The sequence below is a fragment of the Heterodontus francisci genome, chromosome 2 (assembly GCF_036365525.1).
Source record: "Heterodontus francisci isolate sHetFra1 chromosome 2, sHetFra1.hap1, whole genome shotgun sequence".
Taxonomy (NCBI): domain Eukaryota; kingdom Metazoa; phylum Chordata; class Chondrichthyes; order Heterodontiformes; family Heterodontidae; genus Heterodontus; species Heterodontus francisci.
Window position 1 is genome coordinate 182,970,323 of NC_090372.1, and position 26,339 is coordinate 182,996,661.

General features: G+C 41.5%; 1 protein-coding gene across 4 annotated transcripts in view; it reads right to left on the reverse strand.

The window, feature by feature from the left end:
* Positions 1 to 26,339, reverse strand: part of nrp1a (neuropilin 1a) — a 192,953-nt gene that overhangs the window by 60,868 nt on the left and 105,746 nt on the right. For all 4 annotated transcript variants that reach the window (XM_068014658.1, XM_068014677.1, XM_068014647.1 and 1 more), the window contains 2 exons: positions 15,773 to 15,939; positions 6,871 to 7,026 (listed from right to left, as the gene is read on the reverse strand). In XM_068014658.1, the coding sequence (XP_067870759.1) occupies positions 6,871 to 7,026; positions 15,773 to 15,939 (323 nt within the window). The remainder of the gene's footprint in view (positions 1 to 6,870; positions 7,027 to 15,772; positions 15,940 to 26,339) is intronic.

Genomic DNA, 26,339 nt, shown 5'->3' on the forward strand with positions numbered 1-26,339 from the left:
CTCTATGCCCCGACCGATGAAGACAAGCATGCTGTATGCCTTCTTGACTACCTTATCCACCTGTGTTGCCACTTTCAGTGACCTGTGGACCTGTACGCCCAGATCTCTCTGCCTGTCAATACTCCTAAGGGTTCTGCCATTTACTGTATACTTCCCACCTGCATTAGATCTTCCAAAATGCATTACCTCACATTTGTCCAGATTAAACTCCATCTGCCATTTCTCCGCCCAAGTCTCCAACCGATCTATATCCTGCTGTATCCTCTGACAATCCTCATCACTATCCGCAGCTCCACCAACCTTTGTGTCGTCGGCAAACTTACTAATCAGACCAGCTACATTTTCCTCCAAATCATTTATATATTGTACAAACAGCAAAGGTCCCAGCACTGATCCTTGTGGAACACCACTAGCCACAGCCCTCCATTCAGAAAAGCACCCTTCCACTGCTACCCTCTGTCTTCTATGACCGAGCCAGTTCTGTATCCATCTTGCCAGCTCACCTCTGATCCCGTGTGACTTCACCTTTTGTACCAGTCTGCCATGAAGGACCTTGTCAAAGGCTTTACTGAAGTCCATATAGACAACATCCACTGCCTTTCTTTCATCAATCATCTTCGTCACTTCCTCAAAAAACTCAATCAAGTTAGTGAGACACGACCTCCCCTTCACAAAACCATGCTGCCTCTCGCTAATAAGTTCGTTTGTTTCCAAATGGGAGTAAATCCTGTCCCGAAGAATCCTCTCTAATAATTTCCCTACCACTGACGTAAGGCTCACCGGCCTATAATTTCCTGGATTATCCTTGCTACCCTTCTTAAACAAAGGAACAACATTGGCTATTCTCCAGTCCTCTGGGACCTCACCTGTAGCCAATGAGGATACAAAGATTTCTGTCAAGGCCCGAGCAATTTCATCCCTTGCCTCCCTCAGTATTCTGGGGCAGATCCCATCAGGCCCAAGGGACTTACCTACCTTAATGCTTTGCAAGACGCCCAACATCTCCTCCTTTTTGATAATGACATGACCCAGACTATCTACACTCCCTTCCCTAGACTCATCATCCACCAAGTTGAAACATGGTTGACTTTTAAATTACCTAGTGGGGGGGAGGTGGTAGTGTAATGGTAATGTCACTGAACTAATCATCCAGAGTGCAGGCTAATGCTCTGGGGGCACGCGTTCGAATCCTACCATAGCAAATGGTGAATTTTGAATTCAATTAAATCTGGAGTTAAAAGCTAGTCTACTGATGACCATGGAACTATTGTCAATTGTTGTAAAAACCCATCTGTTTTACTAATGTCCTTTAGGGAAAGAAATCTGCCATCCTTACCTGGTCTGGCTCACATGTGACTCCAGACCCACAGCAGTGTGGTTGACTCTTAAAATGCCCTCTGAATTGGCCTAGCAAGCCACTCAGTCCAAGAGCAATTAGGGATGGGCAACAAATGCTGGCCTTGATTTTAATTGAACGCAAGTTGTTCACAGGTTCCAGAATGGTTGGGAGAGCCACTCTACCAAATTACTGCCCGTGAACTGAAGGTAAAAATTTACCACAGATTGAGCAGAGAGAGTTCATTCAGACTATTTTGGAAAAAAGATTAGTTATAATCATACCAGTTGGCTTTTAGTGTCAGCTTGGCTCAGTTGGTCACACTGTCACCTTCGAGTTAGTAGGTTGTGGGTGTAAACCCAACTCCAGGACTTGAGCCCGGAATCCACGCTGACATTTCAGTACAGTGCAATGGATGTGATATGTTGACAGAGGTACTGCCTTTGGATGAGATAATAAAACAAGGTTCTATCTATCTCTTCAGATAGATGAGGCAGATTCAAATATTCAATGCTCAAAGAGCTGCAGGGAGTTGTCCTGGTGCCCTTGTCATATCCCTTCCTCAACCACCTCCAAAATGGCAAAAGTAAGTTCATATTCCATAGCAGGCAGCATGACCTTCACATAAGAGAATGACACCTGTACTTTATAGCAGACTGTTACACCCAGGGATTGTCTGAAACAATTACCATTTAATATTGACCTGTTTGAAAATAATTCAAACTGATTAAAATAGTCCCATCGACTCTTCTCACACAAGTGATTCTGAGTTGCACGTGAAAGCTTCTAACACCCAAGAGTATGCAACAAGACTTCTTAAACTGTTTTAAGATACATTTTGGTAATAATTCAATCATTACTTCACAGAAGATTTCAGTTGAGACTACCATTTAATTATATTTAAGTTAAGGGTTTACAGGTGGAATGAGTTTATTCAACCAAAAGGATTTGAGAATAATCTGTTTAATGATTCACATTAGAGCCTCAGATTATTTTAAATGTGTTAATGCCTCTGTTAAAACAGCAAACAGAGGGAGGTCATGTGAAAGCATTAAGCACCCGCTGACTAATATTGGCAACAGTCATTTCCAAGTAAATCTTGTAGAGATGTGATCAGTTTTAAATTAGGATGGTGTTCTTCAGCAAACGTTTCTTGTTAATGTTAATGTTCTCATACTTAGAAATCTGATGGATTCTCGGTTTGTAGAAAGGAACAACTCCTGTGAGTTAAATTGATTGAATGTCCTTTGCTATAGACCAAAATGACAGATATGCAGTCTTAATAATAACACTCTTTTACAGCCTACCAATGAGGGGCAATGATCCTATAATACACATTTGTAAGGAAAAACACAGGGTAACAAGATACCGACAATTTAAACAATTTTAGTGTGAATTCTGGACCTATCCATATTCTTATCTCTGGAGCATAAGAAATTGCAGCTCCACAAGTCTTGTCAAAATATATGTTTAAACTTGTTAAATTCTTCCTTGATTGCCTGACATCTGGACCCCATTCCCTGCCCCATGGCTTTTTCTTTCATGTCATGTTTGGTCTCCAGAAGCTGGATTTCAAATCAACTGGTGCTGGTGGGCATTCAGAGACCCAAAAGGCCAATGTACCACCAGTAAAAGATCGGCTTTGTTTGAACTGGTCTCCATGCTAGGGAATAGTCTTGATAAGCTGGCCTGCTAGTTCTTTGATCACTAAAAAAAGTCTTTTATCTACCAATATAGAGAACTAAAAGGACAGAGAATCAGAATTGTCTTTCGCTATTCTGTCTTGAGAGAACTGTCCAGGTCCCAATTATTCCAGGCTCTTTCATTTGATTATAAAGGAATGTACTACTGGAGTTCTCCGAGTGCAGATGCATAGGCTCAGCATCAACTGCCACACTTAATGATCAAGAAGGAGTTCAGTAGCTAACCAAAAAACACCTTCCTGATGTAGTAGTGGTTACAAACATTATGATCTTTTATAATGGCACTGACATGAATCCTAAGATAAAGAATCTTGGTTCTATTTTCTCACCATCCCAATGTTTACCGACTGGCTTTAGCGTCTAGAGACAACTTATAACAAAAATGACAGGCATTTATATAGCACCTTTACCATTATAAAATGCTCTAAGGGTGCTTCACGGGAGCGATTATCAAACAAACTTTGACACCACATAAAGAGATATTAGGATAGGAGACCAAATGCTTGGTTGAAGAGGCAGGTTTTTAATGAGAGAGAGGCGGAGAGGTTTAGGGAAGGAATCCCAGAGCTTAGGGCCTAGGCAGCTGAAGGCACGGTTACCAAAGGTGGAGCAAAGAAAATCAGACATGCACAAGAGGCCAGAATTGGAGAAGAACTTAATGTGTTTCTAGCAGTTAATCACAAGGGACAGGGCCTCATCTTTTACTCTATACCTAATCAGCTTCCTGAGTCCTTTCTCTAATCAGCCTATTATGAAAATTGCTGAAAATAGAGACACGTTGTCGAAGCTTTTCGTCTTGCACTCATCAGGACAATCCACAAGAATACCAATGTAAGGGAAAACAACAACTTTATACTGTATGAGAAGAGAGTAATCATTGGTTGGTAAGTGAACTCTGATAGGTAGAGGTGTTGCCATGAAGAATGTGCCAGTTTACAGTGACTGACAGTTACTGCCAAGCTTTGTTTGAAATTTAAACCAGGCAGCTTGACTCTGATTGGTCTTGGCAGTTAACTGTCAGTCACTGTAAACTGGTGTATTCTCCATGGCAACGCCTCTACCAATCAGAGTTCACTTGCCAACCAATTAGCACTCTCTTCTCATACAGTATAAAGTTGTTGTTTTCCCTTACATTGGTATTCTTGCAGATTGTCCTGATGAGTGCAAGATGAAAAGCTTTGACATGTCTCTATTTTCAGCAATACTCAAGTTCTGTACTACCAAATGACTATTTATTATGAAATTATTGGCAAAATCCAAACAGTATAAGTCCATGATCTGATGAAAAACGCTAGTTAATCAATACTGTGAACAATTGAAAAGACTTTCCTGCAGTTGATACTGATTAGGAGTCAGGTGTTACGGTGTGTTATGATTTCTGAATAAAATTCTGAGTTGAATGTGAAAGTCACATGAGCACAATTCTTGACTACCTTCCTGGCTGAAGATTTGTATGATAGGTGATATAATCTCACAAAGTTTTCTTTCTTGTTTGTGCATAAAGTAGAAATGTGACTATTTGATAATTGGAAAAAGTAAAATTTAAGTATTATTTTGTGGGGGGTTAATCATTGCAGATTATGGGAAGAGGGGATCATGTGGTTCCAGTTGGACAACAATTTATAGGGACAGACACCTGAGATATGTTCTCCATTGATACAATTGACCTCGCTGATAGCCAACTGAAAAAAGTAAATGAAGACCAGCATTAGAGAAGTGTAAGGTGCTCATTCCTATTGAGTGGAAGGTTGATACCTGAGATTATATCACATGTTTTCTCTTTTTGTGGCAATTTGTGCAAAATTATATGTATTTACATATAACTTATATTTCAAAATGTACAACATAAAAGAATACAACCGCCATTGGTCGTAAAACTACAATTCACTCAATCATAGATAATGGTTGTGCTCCGAATGTTAGGCCTGAGCTGTCAGGAGCAGGGATTGTGGGGAAATTTAATTCACTTGTTTCATGCAAGTCTCTTATTCATATACCATTAACCAAAAAGAAAATCGCACATTTAACTTATCTTTTCTGCTTGTTAGGATCCAATATATGAACCTTTCCTTTGTGGGAATCTGGGAAATTCTAGCTTCCAGAAGGTCATATTTATCTTAAAGCAACTTTTCTAATTATGGAGAGTAACTTTACTTCAGGGACATTAAGAAACAACAATTCATGCTTCTAAAGTTAGGGTTTCAAGGAAAAAACAAGTTGAATTACACGTTTTTTATAGAATCATAGACTGGTTACAGCACAGAAGGAGGCCATTTGGCCTATTGTGTCCGTGCCAGCTCTCTGCAAGAGGAAATTCACCTAGTCCCACTCCCTGGACTTTTCCCTGTAGCCTGGCAAATTTTTTCACTTCAGATAATTGTTAAATTCTCTTTTGAATGCCATGATGAAATCTGCCCCCACCATACTTTCAGGTAGTGCATTACAGATTCAAACCACTTGCTGCATAAAGAAGTTTTTCCTTATGTCGCTGTTGCTTCTTTTGCCAATCACCTTAAAGCGGTGTCCTCTGGTTTTCGATCCTTCCACCAACGGCAACAGTTTCTCCCTGTCTACTCTGTCCAGGCCCTTCATGATTTTGAACACCTCCAACAAATCTCCTCTTAATCCTCTATTTTCCAAGGCGAACAGACTCAACTTCTCCAATCTATCCACATAAATGAAGTCCCTCATCCCTATAACCATTCTCGTGAATCTTTTCTGCACCCTCTCTAATGCCTTCAGATCCTTCCTAAAGAGTGTTGCCCAGAACTGAACACAATACTCCAGTTGAGGCCAATCAAGTGTCTTATACAGGTTTATCATAACTTCCCTGCTTTTGTACTCTATGTCTCTACTTATAAAGCCCAGGATCCCATCTGCTTTATTAAGTGCTCTGCCCTGCCACCTTCAGTGATTTGTGCACATATACCACCAGGTCCCTCTGCTTCTGCACCCTCCTTTAGAATTTTACTTTTTATTTTATATTGCCTTTCCTCATTTTTCCTACCAAAATATATCACTTCACACTTTTCTGCATTAGATTTCATCTGCCACATGTCCATTCCACTAGCCTGTCTATGTTCTCTTGAAGTTTATTACTATCCTCTTCAGTTCACAATACTTCCAAGTTTTACGTCATCCAAATTTTGAAATTGTGCCCTGTATGCCCAAGTCTCAGTCATTAATATATATCAGAAAAAGCAGGGGTTCTAACACTGACTCCTGGAGAACCCCACTGTATACTTTCCTCTAGTCTGAAAAACAATCATTCACCACTACTCCCCTGTCACTCAGCTAATTTCATATCCACTCTGCTCCTGCCTCTTATATTTTGCTGACAAGCCTGTTATGTGGTACTTCATTAAATGCCGTTTTGAAGTCCATGTACACAACATCAACTGCATTACCCTCATCAACCCTCTCTGTCATAAAACTCAAACAATTAGTTAAAACAAGTTGCCCTTAAATCCGTGCTGGCTTTCCTGAATTAATCCACATTCGTCCAAGTGACTGTTAATTTTGTCCTGATCTAAACTTTTCCACCACCAAGGTTAAACTGACTAGCCTGTAGTTGCTGGGCTTATCCTTACACACTTTTCTGAACAAGGGTGTAACAGTTGCAGTGCTGGCACCCGCCACCCGCACCCCACCCCCCCGCGCCCCCCCCCCCGCCCTGCCCCGCTCCACCATATCAAAGAAGGTTTGGAAGATTATGGCCAGTGCCTCTGCAATTTCCTTCCTTACTTCCCTCATTCCCTCCTGCATTTATTTTCCAAGACAGCATTTTTTTGACATATTTGAAGTAACTAATTATTTGTTTGAACAACATACCTTTTGTTTATTCCTTTCCTTCACAGTTATCCAGTCTTCACCATTGGAACTCACATCTACTTTGTACGTTTGGATAAAATACACCCGCTGAGTTTCTTTGGAGACAGCACCTTGCGTCGCGATTGCAGAGACATGCTGCAGGAACCCGAGGTCCACCTGCAACATTCAAAAGCAGCAAGAGCTTGTTAGAGATTAATATAACTTGTAGCATCACACAATAGTTCTAATCATCTAGTGAGGAAAACATATTAATATGGCACCAACTCTTATTAATGTTTTCAAACAGTCAAAGTGAAATTTTAAATAGTAAAACAAAATTGTCTGGTGATTTAGTCATAAGAGTTTCTTATTTGTGTATGTTTGCTAGAGTGTGTGTGATCATCTTGCCAAATATAGAATGAGCTACTGTGCAAAGTTTATGTGCAGTTTGTGTTTCTGTAATGGAACTATTCATTCACTGGAAGCCCTGGTTTATTTATTCATGAATTCACTGTTCATTCGATTGTCAGATATGTGGGTGCTCAAAGACCTTTTAAAAAACTGACATCAATGTGTCGCAGATTAAATCTTCCCAGATTATTTATGCAAGGAGGCCATTCAAGATTTTCAGCTGGAGTGAAGCTCACCTGTGTGTCTGGTTCAACTAAAACTGCAGTAGTTCATGAACTCAAAATGAAAGGCACATTCCAAAATGCTGGGCAAATATGTAGCCTTTATAAAGCTCTGGTTAGGCCCCAACTAGAGTATTGCGTCCAGTTCTGGTCACCACACTTTCGAAAGGATGTGAGGGTCCTTGACAGGATGCAAAGGAAATTTACCAGAATGGTTCCAGGGGTGAGGGATTTTAGCTACAAGGTTAGGTTGGAAAAGCTGGGATTGTTCTCCCTGGAGCAAAGGAGATTGAGGGAAGTATTAATAGAGGTGTACAAGATATGACAGGTTTAGATAAGTTAGACAATGAAAAGCTGTTCCCATTAACTGATGGTACAAGGACTAGAGGACACAGATTTAAGGTTTTGGGCAAGTGATGAAGGGGGAAAGTGAGGAAGAACTTTTTTATGCAGTGGGTGATAATGACCTGGAACTCGCTGCCCACAAGGGTGGTGGAAACCGAGAAAATCAATGATTTCAAAAGGAAACTGGATTGGGCTTGAAGGAAATAAACTTGCAGGACTATTTGGATCAATTGGGGGAGTGGGACTGACTGGATTGCTCCACGGAGAACCGACATGGACTCGATGGGCCGAATGGTCTCCTTCTATGCCATAAATCTCTATATCCCACCACTGCAATAACTGAGCTTCACATCTGCCTCTTTTATATTAAAAGATGTAAAAAGATCCATAATAAAAGCTACAGAGAAGCCTACTCCTAATCAGCTCCCCGCGAGGTAGGGGAAGAGCTATATAGAGGAATGCGGCCATGGGGAGCTCAAAACAAGGGGATGGGAAACATTAAACATGTGACTTTTGTGTTCCAATGCAGGTACATGTGCATTAACATGTTAATGGAAGTGTGTTCTGTTTTTGTTTCTTTTTATTCACTGTCTCCTCCAATATTCTACACTTCACTTGCCTTTCACATAGCTGAAACATATGTAAAGTTCCAATTTAAATAGTGGTAAAAAAATTGCCCGAGGAGGAGGTTGGTGGGAGTCTTGCTTACGGCTGAGCTGTGCAAGTCACACATCTGGTCATCGTTTCGATTCACAAATAAGGGAAATGAAACATAAATGCTACTGATTCCTTTCCTTTTGCAGGGTTCAAGATGCAACTTAATGTTAACCAACTAGTTAACACGAGTCAACAAATGCTGAAGATATACCATTTTCTTTGGATCTCAACTTTTGTAAGGCAGGAGAACTGAATTGCATGTACAATGTAATAGGAGCTAATAAATATATTTGTGGTTAGGCCAAGTGGATAATCCATCATTTTGACACAGTGGGTACTGAGCTAAAGATTTTTTATGTAGTGGCGCCTCACAGCAGTTAACTTTTATATAGTCACTAGGGTATGAGGTAGACTGTATTTGTTTTGTGAATGTTTGGAAGAATTCCTGTTTTCTTTGTGTGGTTCGATTTTAGAGCTTTCATCTGTTCAAAAGTAAGTCTGAAATTAAAATGGGGAAGGTCATATGAGAGAATGAAATCAGTTGAAGCAACGTACCTCTTTCAGTATTGTTTGGATCACTTATTCCATGTTGTTAACTCTTAACAACCACAGCCAAATACACAAATGCATTATTTTTTCAGCTGGGAGGGTGGATGAATAGGTCACAGACTCCTCTTTGACTTCTGACCCCTTTTTGCCATTCCAAAATACAACAAATAGGATTTGCATTTACCATGGGGCAATTTGCCCTCAAGGCTGCTCCACTTAGTGGTTGGATAATGAGGGACAAAATACACATCCAGTGAGTGAATTAAAGTGGTGTTATCACCTCAGCAGGCAGTCTGACAGCATTTGCCTGGCTTGAAAACTCCATTGCTGCATTGCCATTTTGGAAGCCACGGTAACTTTGTTTGAGTAGCAGGTGTTGTATTTGCTGCAGTATTTACAACATGACCTTTAAATCTATACGGTAATTTTCAAACAAGTTTTTTCTTCTTTTGTTCTTGAGAAGTAAGGTGCTGCCAGCAAAGCTGCACTTCAATGCCTGTATCTACTCATCCTGAGAAGGTGTTGATTAGCCATCTCCTTGAACTGCTGCAAATCCTTGTGCCAATGATGCTGCCATGCTGGTATTAGGTAGAGAATTCCTGGATTGTGACCCAGCAATAATGAAGGATGGGCAGTATATGCTCAAGCTATGATGATGTTTGACTTGGAGGGGAACGTGCAGGTGATGGTATTCCAATGAGTCTGCTTCTCTTGTTCTCAGTGGTAGAAGTCGTAGGACTGGGAGGTGCTGTGGAAGTAACCTTAGTGACTTGCTACAGTGAATCCTGTAGATGGTATGTACTACAGCCACAGTACATTTGTGGTGAAAACTGGGCTCAGTGGCAGAAGTGCCTCTTCTTCTTCTTCTTTGGCCTCCTTGTCTCGAGAGACAATGGGTAAGCGCCTAGAGGTGGTCAGTGGTGTCAGTCGCTGTGAGGCAACTATGGAGTGACCTCTCCATGGCGACTGTTGAAATATAAACACGTGATTGGTGACACATTGTTACATTCTTCTGTAACTTGCTAAATTGCCTTTCAAGGCAATGCAACAGTTATGGCAAAAGAAATGAAGGAGAGGTGAGGAGAACTTTTTTTTATCCAGTGAGTTGTTATGATCTGGAATGAACTGCCTGAAGGGGTGGTGGAAGCAGATTCAATAATAACTTTCAAAAGGTAATTGGCTATATATTTGAAACATCTGTAGAGCTATGGGGGAAAAGCAGGGGCATGGGTCTAATTGGATAACTCTCTCAAAGAGCTGGCACAGGCACATAGACCAAATGGCCCCCTTCTGTGCTATATGATTCTTTGATTCAAGGCCAGGGAGCCGTTTAACCAAGTTGTAATTATTTCCCCTCAGTCACTCCCAATTCCTTCAACTAAGGAAGTACTTCCCAAATAATGCTGCATAGTTCTCCCTCTAATGGTCCAACTGAAGCCAAAGGAAGCCAGATAAAGTTGAACATTGAGGCTTTGCATTGACCTCAAGCCCCTCTGGGCTGGAATTTGAACAGCCTTCTGGGGCTTCTCATCTCTGAGACTTGAACCAGTATAATATGAGCAAACAATTTTACCTCTATATTTACTGAGTCATTAAGAAGCCAAAAACCTGTCTATGTTATTATTTTTTGAAGCAATGAAAACGAAAACCAAAATGTCCCAACATACTACATGACAGTATGTTCGAACCTGACTTCTTATCTGGAATCCTCCAAGCACCATCATCTGTGAGCAGGGTAAAAGCCCCTGACTGGCATTTTGCTATGAAAGATGAACATCAGTGAATGCACCATCACAGGCTGTTCTTGTACATTTCCCAACAAGAAATTTGAAAGTAGCATTCGTGGCAGGGCATTGAAAAGATCACTGGCTTTTCTCAGTGAGAAACATGCATGGTGACCCAAGAGGGAGGAAAAGAAATGTAGAAGGGCGTTTGACTCTCTAAAAGTGGTCCTTAAAGGATTAAATTCACAAACACCCACCAAAATAAGCATAGGAGTAAATGGGAAATATGAAATGCTACAATATCTGTAGCTGTGTAGGGAAAAGGGATGCCGAGGAAAGCCTATTTCATCCAAACTTCCATTACTGTAGTGAAACAAGATTCATCTGGATGTCAAAATATATCAACTTGGGATTTCCTCAAACTTCCAGCATCCTGCTCTCTGGAAAGCTATCCAACTGTATCAAATTCCTGCACAGGGCCTAGTTCAGCTTACAATCCTTAAAGATACGACATCTCTTTTGTGCAGCCTAGATATAGAAGCTATCAAATATCAAACTCTCACATTAGCCTTTTATCTTTCATTTATCATAAGCCTGCCATTGACGTTTGAAGATGTTTCAATAACTTGAGCCAAAGGATGCAGTTGTTCTATGAAGTTCCAGTTTGCATTGCACATTACCCCAACTTGTTTTGTGAAGGCCCATTTAAAGATAGGGGGTTTTATACATGTTGGGATAGTGAGTGGTCCTCATGTCACCCATTTTCTGGGAAGAAAACGAAAACAGAAATGAACCAATTATGGGGGGCAATCTGATCACATCTGATCAGCACCTGCATTATAAGCACTGCCATGTTGGTGTTCGCAACTTTGCAGGTGTTTTGGGTGGCTCCCATATGTTAATTAGGGCCCCTATAAATTAGTTTACTACAAATGGAGCAGGTGCCGGGCCTGCCTCGCTCAAACCTTTTCAGTGGCCCCTGCAATCCCAATGAAAATTATATTTTTATAACAATATTTAAGTTAAATATTAAATTACAGCAGATTTTGGCCAAACCTAAAAACATGCAGGATCCAGGTAGGCATTTGAATTCAAAAATAACTTGCAAGATTTTCAACTCCTTGGTGTTAAACCCCTACTAAGGTGATCTCACCACTGACACATTATTAGAGTGAAAGGTCATGTTCCTTCTGATCAGTGTACAAACAGCATCCTTCACCTGGCAACAACAACAACCTACTTCTTTGAAGCTACCCATCGATGCATTTCGAAAAACTACTTGAAGTAGGAAATTGCATTTGTTGCATGCATTTAGAGATTTTTTCTTCAAAAATATAACACAGGCAGGCTGATAAAAGGACAGTGGTCTCTTTCAGGATTCTCAGATGAAAGGAAATATATTAGATACAGTGTTTAATATTTATTGACTGCTTATATTAAAGGCACTGTGTTCATGAAGAGGTGTGCGGCTAACTGGGAAGGTGAAGAGCCAAGGGCGATGTATCGAGATGATGTTACTGGGTCATAATCCTGGAACTGGGTACCTAACAGCATTAAAGGAGCATGTTTACCTCACGGACGACAGCGGTTCATGAAGGCGGCCTATCACCATCTTCTCAAGAGCAACAAATGTTGGCCTTTCCAGCAATGCTCACAACTCCCCAAGACTTAATTTTTTTAAATCACAAAAGCAGCACATTGGCATGTTTAGATGTGATCTATGTTATTACATCGGCAGGTACATGTGTACAAATCTTTGAAGATGTCAGGGCAAGTTGAGAAAGTGATTAAAAAGGTATACAATATCCTGGGCTTTATAAATCAAGGCATAGAGTAGAAAAGCAAGGCAGTTATGGTGAACCTTTGTAGAACACTGGTTTGGCCTCAACTGGAGTATTGTACCCAAGATTCGCGAGTTTGGTTCCAGGGATGAGACACTTCAGCTATGTGGATAGATTGACGAAGCTGGGGCTATTCTCCTTGGAGGAGAAGGATGAGAGGAAATTTGATAGAAGTGCTCAACATCATGAAGGGTCCAGAGAGAGTAGATGGAGAGAAACTGTTCCCTTTGAGGGGTTGAGAACCAGAGGGCACAAATTTAAGGTGACTGGCAAACGAACCAAAGGCGACAAAAGGAAACATTTTTTTATGCAGCAAATGGTTGGGATCTGGATTGCACTCGCTTAGAGGGTGATAGAGGCAGATTCAATTGGGGCTTTCAAAAGTGAATTGGATAAGCACCTGCAGGGCTATGGAGAAAGAGCAGGGGACAGGGTCTAGCAGAGTTTCTGTTGCAGAGAGCTGGCACGGAGTCGATGGGCCAAAAGGCCTCCTTCTGTGCTGTAATCATTCTATCATTGTATGATTCTGTGATTATCCATGAGTGTTTGTAAACAAATTTTAAAAGGTTTGGCAAACACTTTTTCACAAAGGTAGTATCCCTTTAGAACGTGTTGGTGCAGTTGGAAAATGCAGTTCTACAACCACATGCTTTGAATGTATTAGAAGTGGGAAAGGACATAAATTAAAAAATCAGTTTTACAAAATGCTGCATAAATGGCTGATAGCAAAGAAATGATAATCTTCTGGCACACCAAAAATGGCCTTAAATCCAAATCAATACAGAACAATTTAGTAATGAATTTCATTTTTCCCTTTCCTTGGGCCTCTAGTATAGGATTAATAATAATGGTGCTTTAAATTATAAAGTCAATACAAAAAGCAGAATTAGACCTTAGACTAAAAACAGATGTGGGACCTCTTACCCTGACAGGTGATTTGTTCTGGGGATTAGGCCTGGCTGTGACATTACAGCCATTACGATTTTTTTATTCTTCGAGATTATGTATAAATAAAAATACATCTATCTTTTATCTGTGAAATTATTTGGCACAGTTTTTAAAAAAATGACCAATCTATCCACAGAGAGTCTATTTATGATAATTGTACCATTTATGATGCCAAAGCTGTTGCAAAATGATTTAAAGGACTGCTGTCACCCCAGTGGGAAGATTCAGAACAGGCTGAATTTCAGGAACACTGAGCAGCAGCCTTCTACAAAACCCTCACTGCCATACCGCCACATTGAACACAAGAGTGAGTTCGTGAGGCAAACGGAAATGCGAATTGATCCAATCCTTTTCCAAAAAAAAATAATTTTAATGAATATTATGCTGAAACTGAGGCCAGGGTACAATTACTAACGTGACGAAATCACCAGCACCCACTGTGCCATCGTGTCCTATTTTATAAAGAAGGTTCACGATGCTCAAAGACTTTGGGAGGTAAATTTTCTCAAGGGTTCTCCCAATCGACCAGTGTAACACCAGCACTAAAGCTGCAGAAACCTAGGAAAATGGCATCTATGGTGTCTACCCCATTTTTCTTGAGTTTCCATAACTATGCGCCAAAGTTATGGCAGACGATTGGAAGAACCAATGTGGCACTTCAACCTCACTGTGATAATAATACTTACAGACTTCCAAGTAGCATGTTAGACTCACTTGGTCAAATTTAAGAATTTTCAGAAAGAAAATTCCGAGTGGAACTAATGTCTGTTCTACACCAAAGGCAGAACAATATCATGTTATCTCCTATCATATTTTGGATTACTCTTTACTGCACAAGTTATTTTAAAAAACTTTCAATCTTTCATCCTCTAACTGTGGCTTGTCATATATGTATAATAACATTCAAATTTAAACAATAAAACTTGTTAATGTCATCTCAGACTCAAGCTCATTACACCTGCTGTTTACTACAATGGATCACTCAAAAGTAGCTTAGCAAAAACAACATTGTCTCTCTCCCTCTCTCTCTCTGCATAGATTGTGTGTGTAAACGTGGATATGAGAGCTGACGCAATATGCAATCCAATAATCCGTTAGGCCAATAGCCCCCTTTTAAAATCATCAACATAATTTTGCCCTTTAAGTTACAACATGCAAACATGTGATCTGGCCCAGCTAGTTTGTGTCAGTGTTTATCCTTCACACCAGCAAATAATCCGATTTATATTTACTTTTCCATTAATGATACATCTACCTATTTTGAATGTAGACATTTTTGCCTCAACTACTAATCCTGGAAACAGCCTGCTTTCTTGCTATTTTTTCCCTTCCAACCATTTTTTTATCCTGCTGGCTATTGTCCCCGTGATTCCATACCCCTTGATCTTCCCTAATAAAGTCCTTGTCGAAAGCTTTCCTAAAGTCCATGGACACTACATTCACTGTATTATCCCATCTACCAAGTATGTTTCTTCTCAAAAAATTCTTAAAAGGTTTGCCAATCAAGATGGTAATTTTTAAATTCTGTGTGGGCTACTTCTATTTTCTCATTTTCTCGAAGTGTGGTCATTTCATAATTAATTAAAGATTCAAACAATTCTCTATGTTAAATGGTAAAATGACAAAATTGAGGTCAACGGAACTCAAGAAATTGAGGGCTGTGTAAAACAGGCTGCTGATTCACTATCACCCCCACAAAGCCAAATTGTGATGGAACCTGTAACACGTTCTTTTTGATTATGTTTACTACCACACAACTGATAGTGCCCAGAGCAACTCTTCCCAGGGGGTGATATGGAAAATGATACAAACATCACATTGTTGGGGCAGAGTCAAGGTAGTGCCATTAGTACCTGACCTAGGAACGCTTGATGCTGCCTGTGGGTGCCCATGTGCCAGCATTGACATTTCTCAACACAATGATCACAAATTTTAACTAGTTAAAACAGATTTTAAAAAATGGAACTGATGACAGCATACAGATATATTGTTCTGTTAGTGCATGTACTGAGAATGAAACTTTATCAGGAATTTTGTGACTGCAATAGTAGGAAATTACTAGCTCAGAAGATTTGTTTGATATTCAGATTAAAGAAACGCAGTTTACTCTGTAGTCTAAAGCTGGAAATTCTATTCAGTCACAAGCCTTCTTGAATGACAATAGGGACAATGACTTTAACCTACTAATGACATTCTGAGTAAAATGAACTCTTGTCACTATGTTTACCTGTATCCATTCTTTGCTGGAGTCCTCAGACGGTGTCCATGCGTTTTCTGGGTAATTTAGTCTCGATCTTTCCGGGGACCAGTATAAATTATAACTGCTGGAACTCAAAATTTGATCTGCATGGATCTTGCCTGATTCCATGCCAAGTGATTCATTACAGTGAACGTCTGGTTAAAAAAAAACAGAAAATACAACAACATAAAATATTTCATCGCATCTTATAAATGGGCCTAATAGGATATCACTTTCAAAGAGCCAACACTGGTATGATGGGGAGGAATAGCCTCTTTCAGTCTGTCTATGATTTTATCTCTGAGGCAGATAGTTTTTAAAAAATATTATTATACTCAAATTTGCTGTAAAAAATGGAAAGAAATTCATTTTTTTGGACTCAGTTTCCTCCATTCCTCTTATTGTGCTGATTTGCACAGAGGTGAAATTCCACAGGTATGAACTGTCTCCTGGCACCTATTCTTCATCTGTGAGACTAGACAATGGCCATGAAAGCTCTCAGAGCTGCTCTCATTCTGCTGTGTTACTTCACCGGGAGCACCATGGTAACCTCATTGGCATGCCATAGCAAGATTTCCTCCGCACTTCCGGCAAAGTAACGTTGTTGGAGCAGCTCCGAGGAAAATCCGAGCCAATGTGTTTTGGCTGACTGTTTGTTTATGAGAAGCTTCACAGCTGAGCTTCTTCTCATCTAACATCCTGATGTACAATTTCCAGCAAGTGGCCAGTTTCAACCTTATGCACCCTCCAAAAACTTCAATTCATCCGAAACCCTTCTGTTAGTATCCTAACTCAGACCAAATCCCATTCAACCATCACCCCTGCATTCGGTGACCTACATTGATATATTGCTGGATCGGGAGCCAATTTTTGAATTTTCCTCCTCATGTACAATTGCACCCAGGACCTCACTCATCCCAATATCTGTAACCCTGTGCAGCCCTATAACCCCCCACACCCCAGACAACTCTGCGATGCTCTACCTCTGGCCTCTTAGGCATCTTCCACTGTTTGTGGCTCAGTTGGTAGCACTCTTTCCTCTAAATCACAAGATTCCAAATTCATAGTCCCACTCCAGGGCTTGAGCACGAAAATCAAGCTGACACTCCAGTGTGTAATGAGAAGCTTTTTATGTTGTCTGATACAACATAAATGAGATGCGTGGAGATCAGATCTCAAACAGGTTTATTTACAGCTAACAATTTTATACAATACAGAGCTAACTATTTAAAGGACTTGCCTCTTGTTGTTACAGTACCAGAGTGACTCTGGCTCCAAGTCACATGATTGCATCCTGATTTTTGGCTCATTAGCATACTAAGATCTTAAAAGGTCATCATTCTTAAAGGCAATCACACAACACAGTGGAGTACTGTCCTGTCCTTTGGATGAGACGTTAAACCGAGTCCCCATCTGTCTGCTTGGGTGGATGTAAAAGATCCCATGGTATAATTTTGAAGAAGAGCAGGGGAGTTATCCCTGGTGTCCTGGCCAATATTTATCCCTCAATCAACATAGAATCATAGAATGGTTACAGCACAGAAGGAGGCCATTGGGCCCGACATGGCCTTGCCAGCGATCTGCAAGAGCAACTCACCTAGTCCCACTCCCCCGCCTTTTCCCTGTAGCTGTGAAAAGTTTTTCTCTTCAGATAATTATCCAGTTCTCATTTGAAGGCCTCGATTGAATCTGCCTCCACCACACTCTCAGGCGGAGCATTCCAGATCCTAACAACTCACTGCATAAAAAAGTTTTTCCTCATGTCACTGTTGCTTCTTTTGCTGGTCACCTTAAATTGTTGTTCTCTGGTTCTGGATCCATTGACCAATGGGAACAGTTTCTCCCTATCTGCTCTGTCCAGATTCCTCAGGATTTTGAACACCTCTTTCAAATCGCCTCTTAATCTTCTCTCCTCCAAGGAGAACAGACCCAGCTTCTAAAATCTATCCATGTAAGTGAAGTTCCTCAGCCCTGGAACCCCATTCTCGTGGACCTTTTTTTTCTGCACCCTTTCTAATGCCTTCAAATCCTTCTGTAAGTGGGGTGCCCGGAACTGAACAAAATACTCCAGTTGAGGCTGAACCAGTGTTTTATACAGGTTTATCATAACTTCTTTGTTTTTGAACTCGATGCCCCTATTTATAAAGCCCAGGATCATATATGCTTCATTAACCGCTTTCTCAACATGCCCTGCAACATTCAATGATTTTTGCACATATACCCCCAGGTGCCTCTGCTCCTGCATCCCCTTTAGAATTTTACCCTCTATTTTATATTGCCTCTTCTCATTCTTCCTACCAAAATGAACCAATTCACACTTTTCTGCATTAAATTTCATCTGCCACTTGACCGCCCATTCCGCCAGCCTGTCTATGTCCTCTTGAAGTTTATCACTACCCTTCTCACAGTTCACAATACTTCAAAGTTTTGTGTCATCCGCAGATTTTCAAATTGTGCCCTGTACACCCAGGTCTAGGTCATTAATATATATCACAAAAAACAGGGGTCCTAAAATCAACCACTGGGGAACCAGTCCAAAAAGCAACCGTTCACACTCTATTTCCTGTCACTCAGCCAATTTTGTATCCATGCTGCTACCATCTCTTTTATTCCATGGGCTCTAACTTTGCTGACAAGCCTGTTATGTGGCACTTTATCAAACACCTTTTGGAAGTCCATGCACACCACATCAACTGTATTACCCTCATCCTTCCTTGGCCTCCTTATCTCGAGAGACAATGGATACGCGCCTGAAGGTGGTCGGTGGTTTGTGAAGCAGCGCCTGGAGTGGCTATAAAGGCCAATTCCAGAGTGACGGGCTCTTCCACAGGTGCTGCAGAGAAATTTGTTTGTCGGGGCTGTTGCACAGTTGGCTCTCCCCTTGAGCCTCTGTCTTTTTTCCTGCCAACTACTAAGTCTCTTCGACTCGCCACATTTTAGCCCCGACTTTATGGCTGCCCGCCAGCTCTGGCGAACGCTGGCAACTGACTCCCACGACTTGTGATCAATGTCACAGGATTTCATGTCGCGTTTGCAGACGTCTTTAAAGCGGAGACATGGACAGCCGGTGGGTCTGATACCAGTGGCGAGCTCGCTGTACAATGTGTCTTTGGAGATCCTGCCATCTTCCATGCGGCTCACATGGCCAAGCCATCTCAAGCGCCGCTGACTCAGTAGTGTGTATAAACTGGGGATGTTGGCCGCCTCAAGGACTTCTGTGTTGGAGATACGGTCCTGCCACCTGATGCCAAGTATTCTCCGCAGGCAGTGAAGATGGAATGAATTGAGACGTCGCTCTTGGCTGACATACGTTGTCCAGGCCTCGCTGCCATAGAGCAAGGTACTGAGGACACAGGCCTGATACACTCGGACGTTTGTGTTCCGTGTCAGTGCGCCATTTTCCACACTCTCTTGGCCAGTCTGGACATAGCAGTGGAAGCCTTTCCCATGCGCTTGTTGATTTCTGCATCTAGAGACAGGTTACTGGTGATAGTTGAGCCTAGGTAGGTGAACTCTTGAACCACTTCCAGAGCGTGGTCGCCAATATTGATGGATGGAGCATTTCTGACGTCCTGCCCCATGATGTTCGTTTTCTTGAGGCTGATGGTTAGGCCAAATTCATTGCAGGCAGCCGCAAACCTGTCGATGAGACTTTGCAGGCACTCTTCAGTGTGAGATGTTAAAGCAGCATCGTCAGCAAAGAGGAGTTCCCTGATGAGGACTTTCCGTACTTTGGGCTTCACTCTTAGACGGGCAAGGTTGAACAACCTGCCCCCTGATCTTGTGTGGAGGAAAATTCCTTCTTCAGAGGACTTGAACGCATGTGAAAGCAGCAGGGAGAAGAAAATCCCAAAAAATGTGGGTGTGAGAACACAGCCCTGTTTCACGCCACTCAGGATAGGAAAGGGCTCTGATGAGGAGCCACCATGTTGAATTGTGCCTTTCATATTGTCATGGAATGAGGTGATGATACTTAGTAGCTTTGTAGTAACTTAGTAACTTAGTAGCTTAGTACCCTCATCCACCCTCTCTGTTACCTCAGCAATAACCCAAGCAAATTAGTTAAACATAATTTGCCCTTAACAAATCCCTGTTGGCTTTCCTTAATTAATCCACATCACAAAAACAGCTTATCTGGTCATCATCACATTGCTGTTTGTGGGTGTTTGCTGTGCGCAAATTTTCTACATTACAACAGTGATTAACATTTCCAAAGTGCTTCATTGGCTGCAAACCACTTTGAAATGTCGGGTGGTAGTGAAAAGTGCTATATAAATGCAAGTTTTTCTTTTTTCACCCTACCTTTGGCAGCCATGCTTTCAGCTGGCTAGGCCCTAAGCTCTGGTATTAAAAGCTCTCCACCTCTCACTCCTCTTTTAAGATGTTTCCTTAAAGCTTAACTCTTTGACCAACTTTTGTCGTAATGCCTCCTCCTTTGGATTGTCTACATTTTTTTGTCGATTACACTCTGTGACGTGCCTTGGGCTGTTTTACTACATTACGTCTAAATGCAAGTTGTTATTATTTTTGGGAGTTCTGGATAGTGATCAAGAGCAGGAACCTTGGATAAATAAAAGCAAAATACTGCAGATGTTGGAAATCTGAAATAAAAACAAGAAATGTTGGAAATACTCAGCAGGTCTGGCAGCATCTGTGGAGAGAGAAGCAGAGTTAACGTTTCAGATCAGTGACCCTTCTTCAGGGACCTTGGATGACTTTCCCTTCCCGAGCTCACAGACATACAGAAGCCAACTGTAGCACAACTATTACTGATCCAGCTGAGATCAGTCAACACATGTTCTGGCAAAAGGGCATCAACCTGAAACGTTAACTCTGTTTCTCTTTCATAGAGTCATTGGGCTGGATTTTGTTCCTCTCCCAACATAAGGCTCTGTGGTGGGGGGGGGGGGGCAGTGTTGGGGGGGGGGGGGGGGAGTTGCCCTGTAAGAAAATTGGAGCGGCAGCAGCCCGCCTCGGGATCCACTGCCGGGATTACCCGGCCCGATCTTCCCGACGGCGGGGAGGCTCTGTGGTGGATCCAACTCCGCTCTGCGACGGCACCCGACTTTACATATTTAAATTAGCTGTTTGCATTAATTAAAATCTAATCCGCAGAAATCTTACCTGCAGTTCCGAATCTTCCACGTGAGAGGGGCACTCACACGCCTTCGCTTTCTCTCCTGGGAAAGCTGGGGCCACCGAGGTGGGGAAGGGGGGATCTCTGCATTTTTAGTGTAGTCGGGGAGAACGGGTGACCTCTGCACATAGTGCACTTGGGGGGAGAAGGGGTCAACTCTGCATTGGTAGGGTAATGGGTTGGGGTGGGGAGACGGGCAAATATGTATTTTTAGTGCAGTGGGAGGTGGAATGGGGGAAACTCTGCAGTTTCTACTCAGAGCTGGAAGCCCTTTAAAACAGCACCAGCGCCTGCACAGATACAGTTGACGCAGTTCATGGCGTTGCTGAGGCTGCCCCCGCCACGTGATTGTGGGGGGTGGCCGCCCTGCATACGATAATGAGCTACCGGGCTCAAGATTGCAGCGGCCTGGCAGCGTGCGGCCCGTGCGTAACGGCCGCCATTTTTGATGCCCACTGCCACTCCTGGCAGTGGGACTACAAAATCCAGCCCATAGAGTCATTACAGTACAGAAGGAGGCCATTCAGTCCATTGAGTCCATGCTGACTCCCTGTAGAGCAATACAATTAGTTCAATTTCACCATTCTATCTCCATAGCCCTGCAAGTTTATTTTCCTCAAGTGCCCATCTAGTTTCCTTCTGAAATCATTCATCAATTCCGCTTCCACCACCCTCGTAGGCTGCGAGTTCCAGGTTATTACCACTCGCTGTGCAATAAAGTTCTTCCTCATATCCCCCTCTGCAGCTCTTGCCCAAAACCTTCAATCTGTGTCCAAGTACTAACTGCTAATGGGAACAGTTTTTCTTTGTCTACCTTATTTAAACCTGTCATAATCTTGTACACCTCTATCAAAGCTCCCCTCAATCTCCTTTTCCCCAAGGAGAACAACCCCAGCTTTTCCATCCTAACTCTGTAACTAAAATCCACCATCCCTGGAACTATTCTAGTAAATCTCCTTTACACGCTCTCAAGGACCCTCATCCTTCCTATAGTGTGGTGACCAGAACTGGACAGTACTCTAGCTGGGGCCGAACCAGAGTTTTATAAAGGTTTAGCGTAACTTCCCTGCTTTTGCACTCAATACCTCAAGATCCCACATGTTTTGCTCAATGTTCTGTTAATATGTCCGGCCACCTTTAAAGATCTATGCACATGTACCCCCAGGTCCCTCTGTCCTGTGCATGCTTTAGAACTGCACCATTAAGTTGATATTGCCTTTCCCTATCCATTCAGCTAAAATGCAGCACCTCACACTTCTCTGTATTAAATTCCATCTGCCACTTGTCTGCCCACTCTACTAGCCTATCTATGTCCCGTTGCAGATGATTGGTATCCTCGTCACTGTCTGGCACACCTCCAAGATTTGTATCATTGGCAAATTGTGAAATTTTACTTCTGTTTTCCGATATCAAAGTCCTATATATATATATCAAAAAAGCAATGCTCCAAGCAGTGAATCTTGGGAAATGTTCACCGGTCTGAAAAACAACCTTTTACCATGACTCACTGTTTTCTGTCCTTAAGCCAATGTTTTTAATCCAAGCTGAACCTAACCCTCCTATTCCATGAGCTTCAATTTTGTTAACGAGCTTTTTATGTGGTACTTTGTCAAACACTTCCATAAAATCCATATAGACAACATCCATTGCTTTCCCTCATCAAGCTTCTCTGTTACTTGATCAAACAATTTAATTAGATTAGTGAAGCACAATCTGCCTTTTACAAATCCTTAATTAATTCAAACCTCTCCAAGTGCCTTTTTTAAATTCTTCCATGGGATGTGGGCGTTGCTGGCAAGGCCAGCATTTGTTACCATCCCTAATTGTCCTTGACAACTGAATGGCTTGCTAGGCCATTTCAGAGGGCAGTTAAGAGTCAACCACATTGCTGTGATCTGGAGTCACATATAGGCCAGACCAGGTAAGGACGGCAGATTTCCTTCCCTAAAGGACGTTAGTGAACCAGATGGGTTTTTACAACAATCGATGATGGTTGCATGACACCGTTACCGTGACTAGCTTTCAATTCCAGATTTTTGTTCATTAATTGAATTTAAACCCATGTCACCAGGTCATTAGCCTGGGCCTCTGGATTACTAGTCCAGTGACATTACCACAACGCTATCACCTTCCCACTGATGTTAAACTGACTGGCCTCTAGTTACTAGGAATGTCCTTACATCCGTTCTTGAATAAGGGTGTCACATTTGCCACTCTCCAATCCTTTGGCACCTCCCCCGTATCTAGGGAAGCTTGGAAATTATGGCAAGCCCTTCTGCTATCTCCACTCCTATTTCCTTTTGCAGCTTGGATGCAAGCCATCCAGACCAGGTGACTTATCCACTCTAAGCATAGGCAGCCTTTCCATTTCAATCTTATCAATTTTCACCCCATTCATTACCTCTAACATCTCCATGTCTACCAATATTTTGTCAGATTCCTCTTCCTTAATAAACACCAATACAAAACTCATTAAATATTGTAGCCTTGTCCTGCACCTCGAAGCATATATCACCCTCTTTGTCCCTAATAGGATCCACCCCACCTCTTACTACCCACTTACTATTTACATGCCGTTAGATAAAAAATTGGCTCAAGGACAGAAAACAGCGAGTCGTGGTAAATGATTATTTTTCAGAGTAGAGGAGGTGGACAGTGGTGTTCCCCAAGGGTCAGTTCCAGCACCACTGTTTTATTTGTTATATGTAAATGACTTGGATCTTGGAATACAGAGTAGATGCCAAAATTTGCTGATGATACCAAACTTGGAGGAGTTGCAAACAGTAAAGATGATATGAACCGCCTGCAACAGGACATAGATATGCTAGCAGAATGGGTAGATGGAATTTAATACAGACAAGTGTGAGGTGATGCATTTTGGCAGAAGGATGTCCTTACATCCGTTCTTGAGGCAATATAGACTTAATGGTGCAGTTCTAAAAAGTATGCAGGAACAGAGCAACCTGCGTGTGCATATGCATTGATCTTTGAAGTTAGCAGGACATATTGAGAGAGTGGTCAGCTAAGCATATGGGATCTAGGGCTTCATAAATAGAGGCATAGAGTTCAGAAGTAGAGAATCTATGCTGAATTTTATGAAGCTCTGGTTAGTCTCCAACAACAGTATTGTGTCCAGTTATGGTCACTACACTTTAGGAAGGATGTGAGGGTCCTTGACTGGGTGCAGAGGAGATTTGCCAGAATTGTTCCAAGGATGGGGGATTTTAGTTTTAAGGTTAGATTGGAAAAGCTAGGGTTGTTCTCTCTGGAGCAAAGGAGATTGAGTGGAGATTTGATAGAGGTGTACAAGGTTATGACAGACTTAGATAAGTTAGACAAGGAAATACTGTTCCCATTAACTGATGGTACATGGACTAGGGGACACAAATTGAATATTTTGGGCAAGAAATGCAGGGGGAATGTGAGGAAGAATTTTTTATGCAGCAAGTGGTAATGACCTGGAACACCTAGACCATCAATGATTTCAAAAGAAAAATGGATGGGGACTTGAAGGAAATAAATGTGCAGGCTACGGGGATTGAGTGGGGGAGTGGAACTGAGTGGATTGCTCCACAGGGACTTGATGAGCTGAATGCCCTCCTTCTATGCCGTAAATGACTCTATGACTCTACGACTTTAGAAGATTTTTGGGTTTCCTGCATACTAACTTTTTGCAATTCATGCACTAGGACGCCCAGATCCCTCTGCATCTCAGAGCTCTGCAATCTCTCACCATTTAGATAATATGCTTCTTTTTTATTCTTCCTGCTAAAATGGGCAATTTCACATTTTCCCACATTATACTCCATTTGCCAGATCTCTGTCCGCTCACTTAACCTATCTATATCCCTTTGTAGCCTCTTTATGTCCTCTTCACAACTTACTTTCCTACCTTCCATTGCATCATCAGCAAATTCAGCAAGCATACCTTCAGTCCCTCCATCCAAGTCATTTATAAAAATTGTAAAAAGTTGAGGCCCCAGCATTGATCCCTGTGGCAAACCACTCATTACATCTTGCCAAGCAGAAAATGACTAATTTGTGCCAACTCTTTGTTTCTTGTTAGCTGGCCAATCTTCTATCCATGCCAATTTGTTACCCCCTACACCATGAGCTTTTATTTTCTGCAATAACCTTTGATGTGGCACCTTATCAAATGTCTTTTGGAAATCTAAGTACAGTACATCCACTGGTTCCCCTTTATCCACAGCACATGTAACTCCCTCAAAAAACTCCAATAAATTGGTTAAATATGATTTCCCTTTCACAAAACCATGTTCACTCTGCCTGATTACTTCGAATTTAATAATACCTTCTAACATTTTCCTTATGACAGATGTTAAGCTCTATAGTTCTTGCACATCTCTGTGATTTCCCTGCAGATTTGCTCCTCTATCTCTCTCTCACTATTTGGAGGCCTATAGAATACCCCCAGTAGTGTGATCATACCCTCTCCACAGATGCTGCCAGACCTGTTCAGTATTTCTAGCATTTTCTGTTTTTATTTCAGTTAACACATACTGCAGACTAAACCCAAATCCCACTGGGTTAGTTCGACAGTTTAGTTACCAACTGAGCCATAAGGTTATTTTTCTTTTAAATGCTTCTTATTCCTTTCAGAAGTATGATAATATTTTCCTCAAAAATAACAAATAAAGCCCAGATGTTCACTTAAGTATTTTGTTGATGCATACATCAACTCTATCTTTGTTTACAGAGATTATTGCCTGCTTTGGCATTTCTGAGATTATCTCTGGAACTGACAGCACCTCTTTAGAAAAGGGATATTGCGGCTTTATGTGGAAAACTAGGCACACATAATATTGCCAGCAGTAACATCAGCTTTAGTCTCCCAATCTTTTGTATGTTAAAGTTAAACTGCCCCAGAAACATTCTTTCCTGTTCTTATTGCCAATTATCAGGATTTTTTTCTGCGCCTCTTTCGACACTGAAACAAAAAGATTTTTATAGTGAACAGTGGAATGATAGAAACAGATGGCGTTCACAGTGCACGGTAGCCATATGTAGTAAAATAACCAGCAATCTCTTTATTCTGATCAGAGAAGCACCAAAGAAATCAAACAAAATGAATTAAAGGATAAATGTTAAAATCCTCCACATGGTGTTGTAATATAAACTTACTAACAATATTGAGAATGACACAGCCCCAGGTACATATTTAAACTGTCATGCCCAACTGCATATAATTTCAAAGAGCTGACTTGTCAGACATTTGGACTTGCACATCAGAAACAACTGTTTATACAACTTACACCATTTCTGTCATTTCAACATGATCCATTATGTCACTGGCAGTCAGAAAAGAAGCAGTCCTTCCTGGTTGACTGTGTTAAAAGCTTTCACTTTGATTTTTGTTCAATAAAGGTCATAATTAACACTGTCAGAATCTGAAACTTC